Here is a 15906-nt window from a genome sequence, read left to right as displayed (position 1 = left end):
ATCTCTTAAAGGAAATCTCCCTAAATGAACTTTAATATGAAAAGGAATACTTAATTAGACTTGAAGGCACCGACAAAACTATACCACAACTTGCGGAAAAGTACAATTTCTTCTGTCGAAGTTTTGACACTTTACCCCATAAACAGTTTTCTTCAATTTCCATAATCCACTGTAACCATCTTCAGTAGGTGGTTTTAAATATACCTCTCTTTATACTTCATCACCTCATATGCAGTTTTTAATTCTAATATATAGCAAGCCCAGTCTTTCAATTTAATTATTGTCAAACAAAATTTTAAAATTTCGGCATTGCATTTAGGAGCATCTTTTTCCCATCCAGCCATTTCTTCTTTAAAACCTCTTGCAACCAATCTTGCTTTGCATATCTTTTCTCCCCCTCTTACCTTTTCAGTTACTAACCATCTTGTAGATACAGTATAGCTTTTTGTTGAACATCATTTACCCCCAACTTTGTAGTTCTTTTTATTTAGCTTCAATTACGCTTTTATTTTCAAATTCTAGTAAAACTTCATCTTTATTTTTTTCTGCATGACTATAATCTCTAAGTTAATCCATCCCTTGTCACCTGACTGTGATTCTTGTACATTGTACGAAGTGGCCCAAGATTTGCTTGATCCTTTTCCTGCAAGACTTAGTATAGTCCATTCTTCTACTTGTCCTGTATTTTTGTTTATAGCTCTAACTCTGTTTCCCATTTTGAATGTGGGTATCTCTTCCACTAACTCACTTTCCCCTTCATCTTCCAGTATTTCCTCCATCAAATCTCCCTCTATAGCCTCCTCTCCATCTGCATTCCATCTCCAGCCCATTATCATCTCTTTTCCTTCCTGCCCATCTATATTCCCTTCCTTTAATGCACAGGATTCATCCTTCACAGTATGTGTTTTATCTGTTTTAGGTACCTTTTCTTTTTCTGATGATGGGCTTTGAATCTTAGTAACATATATTCTAGCTACTTCTCTTAGAGAATCCCCATGTTTAACCACTACCCTTTTACTTGATACTCCCACTACCTTAGCAGGTCCTCTCCATTCATTTTAATTTTCTCTCTTATAGAATATCTCATCTCCCACTACTGCTTCTTCAAATTTATGTTCTCTGGCATTTTTGTTTAAAGTATTTCTCATTTTATTACAAGACTCATTTTTGATAAATACTTCTATGGCCTTATGCATTGCATTCAGTGTATCCCTTACTATACTTTCTTCCATACCTTTCTCTCTGCTGGCAGGACTTGAATTCTCTTCTCCCATTAAATTTGGCAAAGAAATGTTTTTTCCAAATACTAATTGGGCAGGGGCGAAACCACCATTATTTTTTAAGCAGTTCCTGGCACTCACTACCTATCTTAATGCTATTGACCAATTCACTTCCTCATCATTTTTCATCTTTCTTAAGCTTTCTTTGATTATCCCTACCTTCTTTTCACATATTCCATTGCTCCATGGAGTTTCAGATGCCAGTACTTTATTATTCCATCTTTCTGCCATCCTCCTAACTTTTTCATTTCAAAATTCTTCCCCATTGTCTGATAATATTTTAGAAGGTGCTCCAAATATTGCAAACCACCTATCAAAAAGTGTCTTTATAATAGTTTCTGGTTTCTTGTCTTTTATCCAAAAAGCCTGACAGTACCTTGTTGTCATATCTACCATTACCAAGAACTTTTTCTCCTCTATCTCTCCCACATCCATTGCTAAAACTTCATTAAATATTTTACTCCAAGAAAATCCCACTACTGGTGTACTGTGGCTGGATTTCTTTGGTATCTTTTACATTCACAACTTGCAATCAAGTCAGTTAGTAGCATTTTTATTTCTTCCCTTTGTATTTCTCTCTAACCATCACTCCACTGTGCTTCTTCTGTTAGCTTCCATATTTTATCTCCACTTCCGTGGCCAAATTGTAGATGTAACTTTATAATTGCACTTGTAATTTCCTTTAGACTCTTTCCTTTCCTCCTCAAAATTGGTATTCTTAGGTGACGCTGTTTACCTTATCTTAACTTCACCTCCATTTCCCCTAATACATTACTTCTGTTTTAACACAATTCTCTTTTAAATTTATAGTCATACCCATTTTACTCATGGTTTTCTTACCCATTAACCACAGTACATCACCCTTCAAAATTTCTGTCTTCAAATAAAACTTTTTGTTTTTCAACATCACTGGGATTTCCATTACCCCTTTCGACATGTATGGTGACTAACCGAAATTGAATACTTTTTCACTCTTTCTTAGTATCATTCATACTCCTTAACTCTTTCTGATTCAAACCAACGATAATGCATGCTAGTCACAATTCCCCACAAACTGTCAATTTACATCTTGTGTCTAAAATCACGTCAGCCTCTTCCCAAGAGTCGTCTTCTATTTTACTAACTTCTCCTATACAAACTTTTCCTCTTCTTGTCCAGTTCCTAGTTTCATCTTATTTTGAAAATTCTGAGGACAATCCCTAGCCCAGTGCCATTCTGATTTACATAGTGCATGCAATGTTACTTTTCCCTCTCCATTCATAGGACTTCTTTCATCTCTACCACGATTCTATTTTCCCCAATATCTTTAGTTATCCTCTCTCCCAAAATTTGCATAACCCTCTGACTCCCACCATTCACCTTCCTCTTTATTCCCTAATCCTTCAAATGTTCTTTTCATTATCTGTGACACTGTTTTATATTCCATTTTCCTTGACCACAAGCTGCTGACGCCATTTATTTCTTATTTTCTGTGAGACTCACTTGTTCTAATACATGAAAACCCCTTGCTTCTGTTTCAAGCATGCTCTTCCCTATTGCTCTACTACACTCTGATTCTGCCTTCTGATACCTTACTATAAAATCTCATCTTTTCAATAATTCTCTTTCTATTTTAAAATAATTTTTCATTTTACTGTGATTTTACATTAGAGTATCTTTTAGATAGACTTCATCTAGTTTGGATAAGATTATCTTTGAACCCTCTTTATCCTTAAGTTCTCTATCTGTCTCTTCTGTCACTTATAAAGCTTTTTCTTTAAAGCTCATTCTTATATCTATCCCTGGATATTTCACTTCTTCTCCACACACCACAAGCCAATCTTCGACTTGTCCTTTCCATCCTTTATACTCGCCCTGTATCTTGCTAAATCTAGGCCATTCTCTTCTCCACTTCCATTCTATCCCCAAATGCTTACTGTCAGATCCGTTCATTTCTGACTAATGCTACCACGTGAATAAACACCCATTCTGACCAGTATGGAAGAATTACTCGATTTACACACCTGTTCCCATTTCACTGCTTGCTCAAGCCAGCTCACGACCACAACAAACAAACAAAAAAAACTTAAGAACCGACCAACAAACCGCAAACGAGCGCTCACAACCTCCCTCCACCACCTCTAACTCCTCACTGCCTCCCATCAACGTTTTTTCTAACTACTGTCTTCTGTACATGTTATGATGTCACAACAACGCCCATTGCGCCATTCCAAACACAATGAGAAGACTGGCTTTACAAACACCAAAATAACATTAACAGTGTACTTTGTATACATTTCTTAAATGTATAATGCCTACACCTACTTCACTAACCTATTTAATGAAAATAACAAAATAATAATGATTGAATTTATAAAACTGACAGATAATCAGAAAGGCCATGTTGATCTGTGGAATTTGAATTAAGCACCCACTGTGCTTTGCATTGCAGTCTCCATAAATAACAAATGAAGCTTTTTAATCCTGTGGCTGGGCCATGCTAAAATACATCTTACACAAAAAAAAAAGCAAACCTTGTTTTTTCCATTCTGGGCAAACCTATTACAGTACGGTCTTTAAAATACAGGGCGCACACAAAAAGCAAACTTATAATATAAAATTACCTTCTCTCTGTTACTTACCTATGTTTGCAGCCCTTAAGGTGCTTTACAGTGGCCGGACTTTTAAAAGTGAGGAGGTTTACTAGTTCTTCTCTGCCTCTTCCCCCTCTGTAAAAAGAAGGAAAATACTCTTTGTTACTGAGTGCATTGATACTTTCTGAGTGTAGAATTAGAGAAAGATGTGTTTGTGACACTATGTCTATTAGCCATTAAAATAAAAAGTCGTCACTTTGATGTATATGTTTCTGCCAATAGTAGTAAAGCTTACTAAAAGCACCTTCTACCATTACACTACAGTAAACCCCCCATATTCGCGGTCTCACTATTCATGGACTCGCCTATTTGCAGATTTGTCTGTGGAACATATCTACCCTTATTCATGGAAAATTCACCCATTCGCGGTATTTTTCACAGAGAAATACAGGCAGTCCCTGCTTTACGACGGGTCCGGCTTATGACGTTCCAAGGTTACGACGCTTTTCATATACATTATATTAATCAGAAGTTATTTCCCGGTTTACAACACATGTTCCAGGGTTACGACACTTCATATCGAGGTTTTTTTTTATGAAAAACTAAATAAAAATGGAGTTTACATTTTCAATACACCCAAAGCATTAAAAGTAAGGTTCTCTTAGGATTTTTATGATTTTCAACGATTTTTCAGTTTACAAGAAGTTTCGGTTTATGACGTAGTGTAAAAACAGAACCCCCTTCGTAAACCAGGGGCTGCCTATATTCACTAACTGCTGTATTTTCATCTCATTTTCATGACTAAATGCACTTTTTTGATAAAACTATTAGAATAATCAGGTATAAGCATTTTTAGTTTTTTTGTGTTTAAACTATCAAAATAGGCATTTCTAAGTGTTTTCAGAGTGGTTTTAAGTATTCGCGGATTTTAGCTAATCGCGGGGTGTTGTGGTACGCAGCCCCCATAAATATGGGGGGTTTACCGTATTGAACTGATGACATATCCGTATCAGCCAATTAAAAGTGATATACAGAGTGATGAATGATGATGTGTTAAGTGGTACACTTGTAAGCCAGTAAAAGTTGTGAAAGCTCACTATGTCTCTCTCTCCCTCTTGTACTTGTACTTGGTTTTTCAAGTTTTTTTTTTTTGGTTAATCATCATTTTATGCTGTGAAAGTTACTGTACAACAAAACGCTAAGAAATGATAAATGAGAAATGATAGGGAGAAAAAAGGAAGGTAGGTATGTGTGCTGTTACCGGTGTGTGCGTGTGGTCATGTGCATTACAGGCTATATGTACATATGAAATTGTGCCTCTTAGTACAATATCAGTTGCTCTCTCTCTCTCTCTCTCTCTCTCTCTCTCTCTCTCTCTCTCTCTCTCTCTCTCTCTCTCTCTCTATATATATATATATATATATATATATATATATATATATATATATATATATATATATATATATATATATATATCATGTTGTTTATGATTTGTATCCTTACATGTTACAGTACAGTACTGTAATATCCTTTAATAAAATGTGGAAAAGCATAAATGAGAAAACAAAGCAAAAATTTATAAATTTTATGTTATGGTGATGTGTCATATTGATGCATGGTGATCTCCCCACAAAGGACGTGACATCCCCTGTTGTAAGATATTAATTCAAAATGTTTATAATGTAAATTTATTCACGAGTTTTGTCATTGACATTGCAACACATTGAGCTATTTATTATAGATCGCCTCCCCTTCCCCAACTACACTTTGACCTTAGCCAAAAGGCCGAGACTCTTAAACCAATAAAAATATCTCTCTCTCTCTCTCTCTCTCTCTCTCTCTCTCTCTCTCGTGTTGTGATTTTTATTTTTCTTCATAGTTTTATGTAGTGGGAATTAGGACAGAACACACAAATAAAAAATGAGAAAATACAGTAAAAATAAAGACAATAGAATAAAATAAAAAAGGGAACAGTCTCTCTCTCTCTCTCTCTCTCTCTCTCTCTCTCTCTCTCTCTCTCTCTCTCTCTCTCTCTCTTTGTAAAAATGAAAATGAGAATGGCATGAAATAAAATTGAAGAAAGGGGTGTGTGTGTGTGTGTAGGAGAACAGTCTCTCTCTCTCTCTCTCTCTCTCTCTCTCTCTCTTTGTAAAAATGAAGATGAGAATGGCATGAAATAAAATTGAAGAAAGGGAGGTAGTGTGTGTGGGGGAACAGTCTCTCTTTCTCTCTCTCTCTCTCTCTCTCTCTCTCTCTCTATCTGTCTTTTGCATTGTGATTGGTAATATTTTTTCATCATTTTATGCTGTGAAAATTATGACAAAACACATAGAAATAAAAAATGAGAAGATATAGTAAAAATAAATAACCTAGAATAAAAATAAAAAAGGTAGGAAGTGTGTGTGTGTGAATAGTCTCTCTCTCTCTCTCTCTCTCGGGAAGGTTTGTGTGTGTGTGTGTGTGTGTTTGTGTGTGTGTGTGTGTGAACAGCTTCTCTTCCCATCCAGCTCAGCCTTCCGACCTTCCCCCTGCCCGGTAGCTGTCTCCCCAGCCCCCACCCCATGAATCTTTTCTCAGCCTGTTTTGAGCGTAAACAGTGCTTCCAACATTTCCTTACACCCTTGCAGCATTGCCACCCATTGAAGAACTGTATTTTCAATGTATGTTTTTCGGGTACATTATAGATAGTTGGCTGCAACTAAAAACTTATTCCAAGTTGCAGTGTCATCATGTGTAAAATGTGAGGAAAGCGTAAGTCAGTGGTCTGGTTAATTTATTTGATGGTAATGTTGTTGTTAGTATTAAGCAAATAATCTTCTGTATTTAGTTGTGAATTAATTATTGTAATGGGGTTTATGTAATATTTTTTTCCAGGAATTACGAGTCATGAGTAAACTGATGAAGGAATGTTGGTATCAGAATGCAGCAGCAAGACTAACAGCTCTTCGCATCAAAAAAACCCTGGCCAATCTTGGAGCTCATGATGATTTGAAGTGCTGAGTTGGACAGAAGAATAGACAACTAAGAGAATGTTGACATTCCTTTGTTCTTTGTGGAGAAATTTGGAGTGCATACATACCCAAGTACTGTAATGCTTACTAGAATGAGGAGTTTCATTTAATCTCCACATGAAATGAAAAGTGTGACTGTGACATACTGATACAAGTACTGAGTGAGGTACGTAGTTACCAAATAGTAAATTTACACCTCACACTGAAACTAGTGTGTTGGTAAATAACTATATATTACCTCTCATTAGCTTTTCTGTATCATATCTTTGTCCCACAACGTGACTTTGCGTTTATAGAGGAAAGTTGCATATATTTGTGCACTTTTGATGCTGTCATTTTGTTGTCAGTGGCAACTTGAAATGTGATGGCAGAATGAAGGTATGACTTTGCTCTTGAACACTAACAATTGCTGATGGAACCAGCAATATGATACTTCTGAAAAAAATTTAGTCAAAACATTAAAGTTAATATATAACAGAAATGTATGAAACTGTGTATGTATTGTATATATATACATAAATATATAAATTATATATAGTATGTATATATACACATATGCATGGTTTATGCCTATACATATTTTAAGAAAAGTATATTATGAGAGTTATGATGGGTTATGTGCTCTAAAGTGTATAGTGTGAGAATATTTAAGGTTAACAAATATTCTGGTTTTGACAAATACTATGAAAGGAAAGTCAAGCAGTGCTATCAAAATTATTTATGTTGTAATAGGAAATAAAAACAAAAGATTTTCTGATATTTGGATGTATAGATGGGTTTGGATATGTGAGAAATTATTTTAGCACAGTACAGTACATATATGTGAAGGAAAGAAACTTGTAAGACATATAGTGTGATTAATATTAGCATATTATACATATAAGTGTGTGCCTGACGACTGCATACAGTATTTTTTCATGCTACATGAACAGATTTAGATTTCAAGTTCTAGAGAGTAAGAGGTCCATCTTATTACATGCCAAACAATAAATGTTAAACTGGTTTGGTTAAATGCTGTACTGTGAAACTAGGAAAAATTTAATAAACATTGTCAATTGTTTTGACAAAAAAAAATATTCCTCTTGTTTAAATACCATTCAAATTTTTGGGAAAAATTCCATGCCTTGCTAAGCAGGCTGAAAAATTCTTGAGAATTACTAGGCTTATGTACCTATAGATATTTGCAGAAATACATATTGTAAATATATACATTGTATCATTACAATTTGTAATACACATTACTCATTTGTATTTGTTCACACAGACACATACACATATACTGTATGTATATATGATAAATGCTTGAGTGCTTGTGTGGGTGATGTTATTGGATTGATGTAAATATGCAATCACAGATATGTCTTCATCTTAATAGAATAATGATCACAGGAACTCATATTGAGATTACTGAAGGTATACAATGTCCATTGTAGGTATGATAGAGTGTAATAACCAAGAATATTTAAGGTTGTGGAAAAGGGTTTGGCATATGAAATTGGATATGAAAATATGTCTCATACATCACCAGTCATTTGTGTCTAGTCAGTATGGTGGTGGGACAGAGCTAAGAGGTCTATTTAGTTTCCATACACAGTCATTTCAATTGTGCACAGAGAATTATGTATGTTAATATACAGTATATAATATATTTATGTATGTATGTGTATATGTATGCGTAATAGCCCTTTTTATAAAGGGAAAAGGAAACACAAGATGCTTGAGTCTTTTGTGCTTTGGAAGACATCTTAAAGGTTGTTAAATGGCTGAAAGAGCCCCAGTGCTTGGAATTATAGCATAAATTTCATAATTCAGTTCAGTCATAGAAGAAAGAAACTGAGTTTTATTATTTACCTTCTCTATTTGGAAAGTTTATTTGTGTGTATGCAAACACACATACACATACATATATACATGTTTAATCGTTCAGTGATTATGCCATCCAAGGGTCTGAGGTTTATCTATGTCTTGGACTTAATCAGAATTCAACTTCTTGTGAGGTGAGTTTTGTTGCTATAGTATATTTATATAAATATATTTATATGTACAGTATATCTATATTTATCATGAGCACATTCACAAAAAGTTTCCAATTTATAATCAAGATGCCTGTATGGAGTAAATGTTTCAACATGCATTAATTTCTTTTTTTGAGCATTTTAATGAAAACTTTGCTGATGCCTTTCGCAAAAGAGACTCCCTACTTCATCTTAGTTAGGAAAACAAATATTTATCTTAAGGTATGTTTGTAAAAACCCACTTGCAACAGGGTTATTTCCTCAATGCCATAAAACAAAAATTTGATCTTTTAGCCAACTTTTATGTAGATTATCATTTGAGGTGTTAGGGTAGGCTAAGTCACTGCAATAATATAGTAAATAAATTTGTAAGAAAATGTCTTATTATACTAGTTTCCCAAAATCCTACTACTGTATGTAAATGAAATGTGTATATCTGTAATTTCTTTTGTGTAAAGTTCACTGTCACTAACCTCCAGTCCAGAGTCAGAATGATAGTTTACAGGTAATCCAGCCTGTGGTTAGCCTCTCTCACCCTTAATCCCTATAAAGTACACAGAATGATGAAAACCATTATCCGAAGTCTGGAATAGTATGCAATGTTCTTAGAGTCAAGACAATCTACCAGCAGTTCAGCCTGAGACCAGCCTTTCTTACTGTAGGCCCTAGTAAAGTATGGAGAATAAAGATGCCTTAGTTGGACAGTAAGTTCACTGTGAAGTTTATTACAGTGTGAGTTCACCTGTTAGACAGTGATTGATATGAGAAATATAAGAACACTCGGTGTTCAAACTGCTGACTGTTTTTAAAATCGCAATCATATTTTTTCAAGTCTTTATAGATTTTATAGTGTGACTTGCTTAGCAGACTGGCTTACACTTGAACATATTTTTGTATGAAGTACACTATTTAAAGACTAGTGAATATCACCTATCTGCTTTATGATGCATGGCATGTTTATTATGGACATAAGTACTGGAGTCATATCCAGTTTTTAAAATTAGGAATACCTCCCTTTTACCTCTTACTTTGATGGCTGTAATAAATTCATATGAAATCTGCAGAAAATTTTTTTCATGCTTTTCAATGACCATGTGTTTTCTTAATACCAAAACATTTTTCAGTTGTATGGGGTTATGTAAAGATATTTTAGTTTTTTATTTTTCATACAAGCTTCAAAAATGGCAGTTGTTTAAAAGTACTGAAATGCAAATACAGCAATGACAACAGTATAAGATTCAGCTCTGTTCATATAAGTATCATGCAGGTTGAGGCTGTGATGTGCAGTCATAAAGGTAAAAATGTCCTATGTTGAAAAGTGGACTAAGGCTTTATGATTTTAAAGGCTGAAAAGTGTAAATATTTGTAGCAAGTGCAGAGAAATTTGTAATGATATTTTTATCAAGTCATATTAGCATAAGGTTATAAAAGGTTATCCTGTAACTCACTGGTCCGGTTAAACTACTTCATATATATAATATCCAAAGGGTAGAGAAAACAGGGCTGCTTAAATGTTAGAACTCTTCAGATGGCATTCACTAATGATGACCTGTGATGGTGTATCTTATCTAACTGTCATTTTTGTTTGATGGGCAAAGTCTGGAGGTCCACACCAGGCCACCACCTTTCTTTCACACTTACTGGCCATCTCAGAGCAATGGCTCATGCGGGCACAAATCAGTTTAATCTAAGAAAAACTCCTAACCTTCTGGCTGTATGATTATTTGAGATAATATTTAGAGCTTGAAAGAATGAAATTCAAAACATTTAGGTTTACTTAGAACAGTTCAGGTCTGTAAGAGGTGTTTCACTAAGGTCTCCATAAAGTTCCGTGACTACAAGGTATTGTGTTTTGACAATGTTTCACACATACAGTAATTATAATTTGCTACTACATGGATATTTACTGTAGCTGCTTGAATTAAGCTTGGCAGTTGACATTTTCTAGGTAGGTATTGAACTGAGATCTTTAAAGTCATTTGGTAAACTATCTAATCTGTTAATGTGGATTATGTAATTCTAAGTATGTATGATAAATAAAACTGTGATAGCAGGGTAGGTGTGCTCAGTTAAGGTGCATTATCTTCAGTATTGAGTAAATCCTGAAATTTTTCCTGATACTGTATTATAAAATAAGATATGCAAAGAGGTGTTGGCTTTTTTTATCAGGGTCCTTGAAGAACAACATAAATACCTGTCTCCATGTATATTTAAAAATAACAAAAGGAGGAAAACTAGAGTATTATTTTTGTTTCAATGTACATTAAGAGGTAGATTGGCCAAAAGCTACTTGAACTGGAACACAACATCAGAATGTTGTACGTATGGGTCTGTCGCCTTGGAAAAAATGTACATTGTACATGACACAATTAAGATCATTATGAAAGCCAATGAGATTTGTTGTTTTGGTTTATAAAAGTTTTGAACAAGTTTCTAGTTCATGTCATATGAATTTCATATTTCAGATTTCTAGATATTGCAGAGCTGAGTAGATTTAACAGACTGTTTTTACATGGATTTTTTTCATGTAACATTTCTTGAGGGAAAATTTTTCCATTAAATAGTCACTGCGGAGATTTTTTCATCCCTGATTTTGTTTGTTGCAACTGCATTTTGTTTAGATGTTCAGCCAGTAAATTAAACATGAGTACAGAATTAAAATACATTTTTGTAAAAATTATTGAGCTAATTAAGCTCTAAATAGAAATGGTAATATTTAAATTAGACCTACTGCTTTGCAAGAATAATCTCAGTAATGCTAAGCACAAGGTTACACATGCACTTTAGATTTTTAATTTAATCAGATTGAAGTGCAAGAGGCATCTATTTTAAGGAGTAATGTTTGAAGGCTTATTGCATTGGTGGAACTGAAGATGAAGAAACGTTTCTGATGTCAAACTCACTGGAAAGCTTTTTTGTTATATAGATTTTTATCATTTTTTATATTGGCCTGGATTCAGCATGATTCACCACATTTAAAAAAATGTAAATATTTGATCATAAACTGACTTAAAAAAATGTAAATAGATGATCATAAACAGACTAATTTTTGTGTAATGTCATGTTGAAGAACAGTTTATACTGTGCCCACGTAAGGTCTTTATACCAGAAACATTTTTAAACATAGTATTTTGGCCATTGAATAGAATTTCATCTTTCATTTTTTGTGTCTTGGGAATTTGTAAACTGGAAACTAAGGAGTGCTCACACTAAATATATTTATACAATTCTCTTGCATACCCACATAGACTTTGTACACCTATATTTATAATTGCAGTGATATGTGTATGTATTAATTACATACATGTGATTTTTTTCATTTATTGCTCACCCATCTGTACTCAACCTATTTTATTATAAATATTCAGGGCAAAAGGGTATTATGTATGCAATAGACCTCTGTTAGAAAGTCTGGCAAATTCAGGTGCATTTTACTTTGAAATTTCTGCCATGAAGTTTGTTTCCATTAATTCTGTGTATTTTGTGGGACAGTGGTATTGGATTTTTTCAACACTCCTATGGCACTGTAAGGTTTGGGATAAATGTTTTGTGTAATGGTTGGTGAAATAAAAGTTGTATTGTCATGGCTGCGCTGCATTGTGATCATGATAGATTTTTACACTTATTTATTTTATGGTTGTTAATGTCATATGTTTACACATATACTGTACCAATGCCTCGAATGTATGAGCCTAGAGTTAACTTGATATTCGATAAGTTGCTTCCTCAGATTATATATGTATTATATGAGTAGGGTTGCAAACCCTCCCAGGTTGACTAAGATTCCTGTAAAATCTCTTGCCTCCTGAAATAGATTCCTGATCTCCCAGAATCTTAGCAAAATACATATTGATTTTTCAGTGAAATGTATTTGCACATTTACGTAGGTAGTTTTCTAAATGTAACCTGGTGAGTTCTTGAAAAGAGAATTATATGCATTATCCTCACCTGTTTCAAGTGCATCTTGTGAAATAGTATTTAGTGTAATGGGGCAGCTATAAAAATGAGTGTAAGAAGCTCAGTGTTGAATTAGTGAAGGCAGAACTTCAGGTATCCATGTGCAGACTTTTCAGGACTTTGTACATAATGAAAAATCTCAAAGTTCTATGAGCAGCTAAAAGTTGAACTAAATAAAAATTTTTAGTCATGCATATATTACAATATGTAGGGTTTTGGTATTTGTTCTCAGCAGGTAAATTCTTTGTATAAATTTTCATCAGTTTAATTTGAAATTTGACCTTTAACAGTTGTTTATAGAATTCTGGAGTTTTTCACTAAGATATTTTCATCTTCATTAAAATATATAGTTCAGGAAAATGGCTTGCTTTTATGTTTTTTCTTAAACTTCAAAGAGAAATTTATAGTCTCTCCTGAGTTTGGTATTCATGCTTTCATTTTATAGTTAAAAGTTATACCATATACAAACCAACCTGATCAATAAGTGTTCATGTAATTTTTGTGGCATTCATGGAAGACAAAAAAAAAAAGAAAAATGAATACTAGTTGCACTCAAGATGCATCCCTGTTTTGTGATTTGTGTGTATGTGACATCCATCATCTCTTGGATTTGTACTTCGGATTTTTGGCAAGGTTAAATACATGTCAGCTGTAGAAATTGTCGCCAAGATTGTTGCGTCTTTTTTTACAAAAGGACTTTAGTATTTGGTATGGCATCTTTTTGACCCATAAGATCCCTTTTCTCATTATTGTAGATAAAATGTATATTTCAATATTGCCTTTCTTGCATTAAAGTGCATGTAGTCCCCTGAGAATGATCAATTTGACAGTGGAAAAATGTGTAAATGGGCTTGCATAATGAAGATATTTTACCGTATTTACAGAAATTCTAGACATGATTAAAAGAAATAATTAAAAATTTTTATGTTAACATGAAAGATACTTACCTTTGTATTAAAATTTCTGCTCAATTTTATGCCTGTTCATTATTTGGGCTAGGAACTAGTATAACCTACTGAAGCAATTTACTTTGGTTTGGTTTATTTGAATTTTAGTTTTTCCTTGCTTATAAAATGTGAAGTACAGTGTGTCCCAATAATGCAAAATTAAATAAACTAAGTATGTGTGGTATAGATACAATTTTTTATGAATCATCATATCATGTGCATGTGTTTTATATCTTAGTAGATGAAATGCTTTACTGGTTTCAATTGAAGAAACTGTGCATACTTTTACTATTTACCTCATGATTTTAGAAAGTTAATAGTACCTTATCAGTACTGATATTCTTAGAGTAATTGTTTTACAAGGCATAATCTTGCAGAGCTGTGATGTGGTTTTATGCAAGATCTTCAAGTGGAGGTAGGATGTTTGTGAAAGAAAATGTGCTGTACTGTATAGCTTTTTACTTGTATGACATTGAGCCATTTTTCTGGGCTCTTTGGGAGTTGTTTCAGTGATGGTTTTTGGAAAGAGGTATGTTACAGGTTCTTTGGGTATTATCTTTTATTCCTAAATTTTGTGTGAAAGAATCTGTACATATGTCCCTCCATTTTTATCATTTTGATATATTTCATAAGCCCTTTCTGTTTGAAATAATTAATAAAGAATTTGCCAGTATATTAGTTTCTTAGATAGGTTGAGAGGGTATCTGACAGGAAAGTAAGAATCACTAGCAAATTTAACACAGATACCAGTATTTCTCTATTTTTTGTGGATTTACAGAATTACTTGTTTGTGTGAAATACAAATTCAGTTGCTTTAACTTTTATATATATTTTGAATGAAGTTATAATTTAGTTTTTAAACTAAAAATGCTGTCAGTTGAGTTGTACATTAAAATTTAAAGAGTTGGTTTTTATTATTGAAGAATAAAGAATGAATAATGAATGTTTTGAGATTTGTAAAAAAAATTCCAATTTTAAAATATTACATCAGCTTGTTATGTTTGTAATCATCCTAAGCTTTTATCACTTTCATAATCCATTGCCTGTACATTGTTTTTGTATTTATGTTATCAAACCTTTTTTGTGTATCTTTTACATGATCAAGTCCAAAATATCGAATATCATGTTGACTTCTAGTTGCTTCTCACAACTGAAATAGAACCGAAGAAGCTTTAGATTTTAATGGGCGTAGCATGTTTAGTATGTGACATAGGGATAAACGCGTCTTTTACTAGTATTTTAGTTATGCATTTAATGTTACTGTTCATTGATGTTTTATTTTTATGCTTCCAAATAATTATGATAATCTGTAATTGTAGCATTGTAAAAAATACAAAATAAATTTGGAAGCAGGAATTGAGTTAGACCAGAGTATAAATTAATGGATTTATTAGTTTTTGTATATTTAGTAATCAATTGTGTTCCTTTTATTTATTTTGTTTTATCCTTATGTATGCTTGCTTGTAGATGTAACATCATAGACTTCTGCCTTCAGTTTTTGAGGGTCAGTGAACATTTTCAAGTCAAAACAGTTTGGTCTTGATTTTTTTTCATGGTATTTTTAAGAAAAATATTTTGCCTTTATTCAGTATAGAAAGATATAGGAGGATGACTGTAACTCCTATTGTATCATAGTCTCTATGAGTTTTAATACATGAAACAATGACATCAGGATTTTCATTACCCCTTTGTAGCCTTAGTAATCTCACAACCAAAATATTCTCCTCCATACTCATAGCATGTTGTCATAGGGGTTTCAGGGAGCAACTACGTAGGTGTGAATTGACCCAAAGTGATTGCAGAGGTCTGGTTAAACAAATCATTTATAACTAACTAACTAAACTATGGTAAATTAGCTTTTCATGCTCTGTTTTCTCTTCTGTTAGGGTGGACCCTTTCTTGACAATATAATTGCATATTTATTCATGAATTAGAGCACATGTGGTAGGTAGGGTGGAGTAGGACAGCAAACCTCTCTGCCTGTAGAACTTTAGTATTTTACTAAGCTGAGCAAGGGAAAACTGTAATGTCAAACCTTGCCTTCTTCAAAGACTAACAGACTTGCAACCCATAAGACACTGAGGTACACTGTAAATCTAGAAAGTTATCCCGGGATGGACACT

The 15906-nt window shown here is 33.5% G+C and overlaps 1 protein-coding gene across 6 annotated transcripts in view; it reads left to right on the top strand.

Annotated features, from left to right (window-relative positions):
* LOC136845728 (TGF-beta receptor type-1-like) overlaps positions 1-15451 on the top strand; it is a 359665-nt gene extending 344214 nt beyond the window's left edge. For all 6 annotated transcript variants that reach the window (XM_067115936.1, XM_067115935.1, XM_067115938.1 and 3 more), the window contains exon 13: positions 6728-15451. In XM_067115936.1, coding sequence (XP_066972037.1) covers positions 6728-6853 — 126 coding nt within the window. In that variant the 3' untranslated portion in view covers positions 6854-15451. The remainder of the gene's footprint in view (positions 1-6727) is intronic.
* Positions 15452-15906: the final 455 nt, after the last annotated feature.

The sequence above is a fragment of the Macrobrachium rosenbergii genome, chromosome 14, assembly GCF_040412425.1.
Source record: "Macrobrachium rosenbergii isolate ZJJX-2024 chromosome 14, ASM4041242v1, whole genome shotgun sequence".
Lineage (NCBI taxonomy): Eukaryota > Metazoa > Arthropoda > Malacostraca > Decapoda > Palaemonidae > Macrobrachium > Macrobrachium rosenbergii.
Note: the sequence above shows the minus strand (reverse complement) of the source record. Positions and strands in the feature narration are given on the sequence as shown.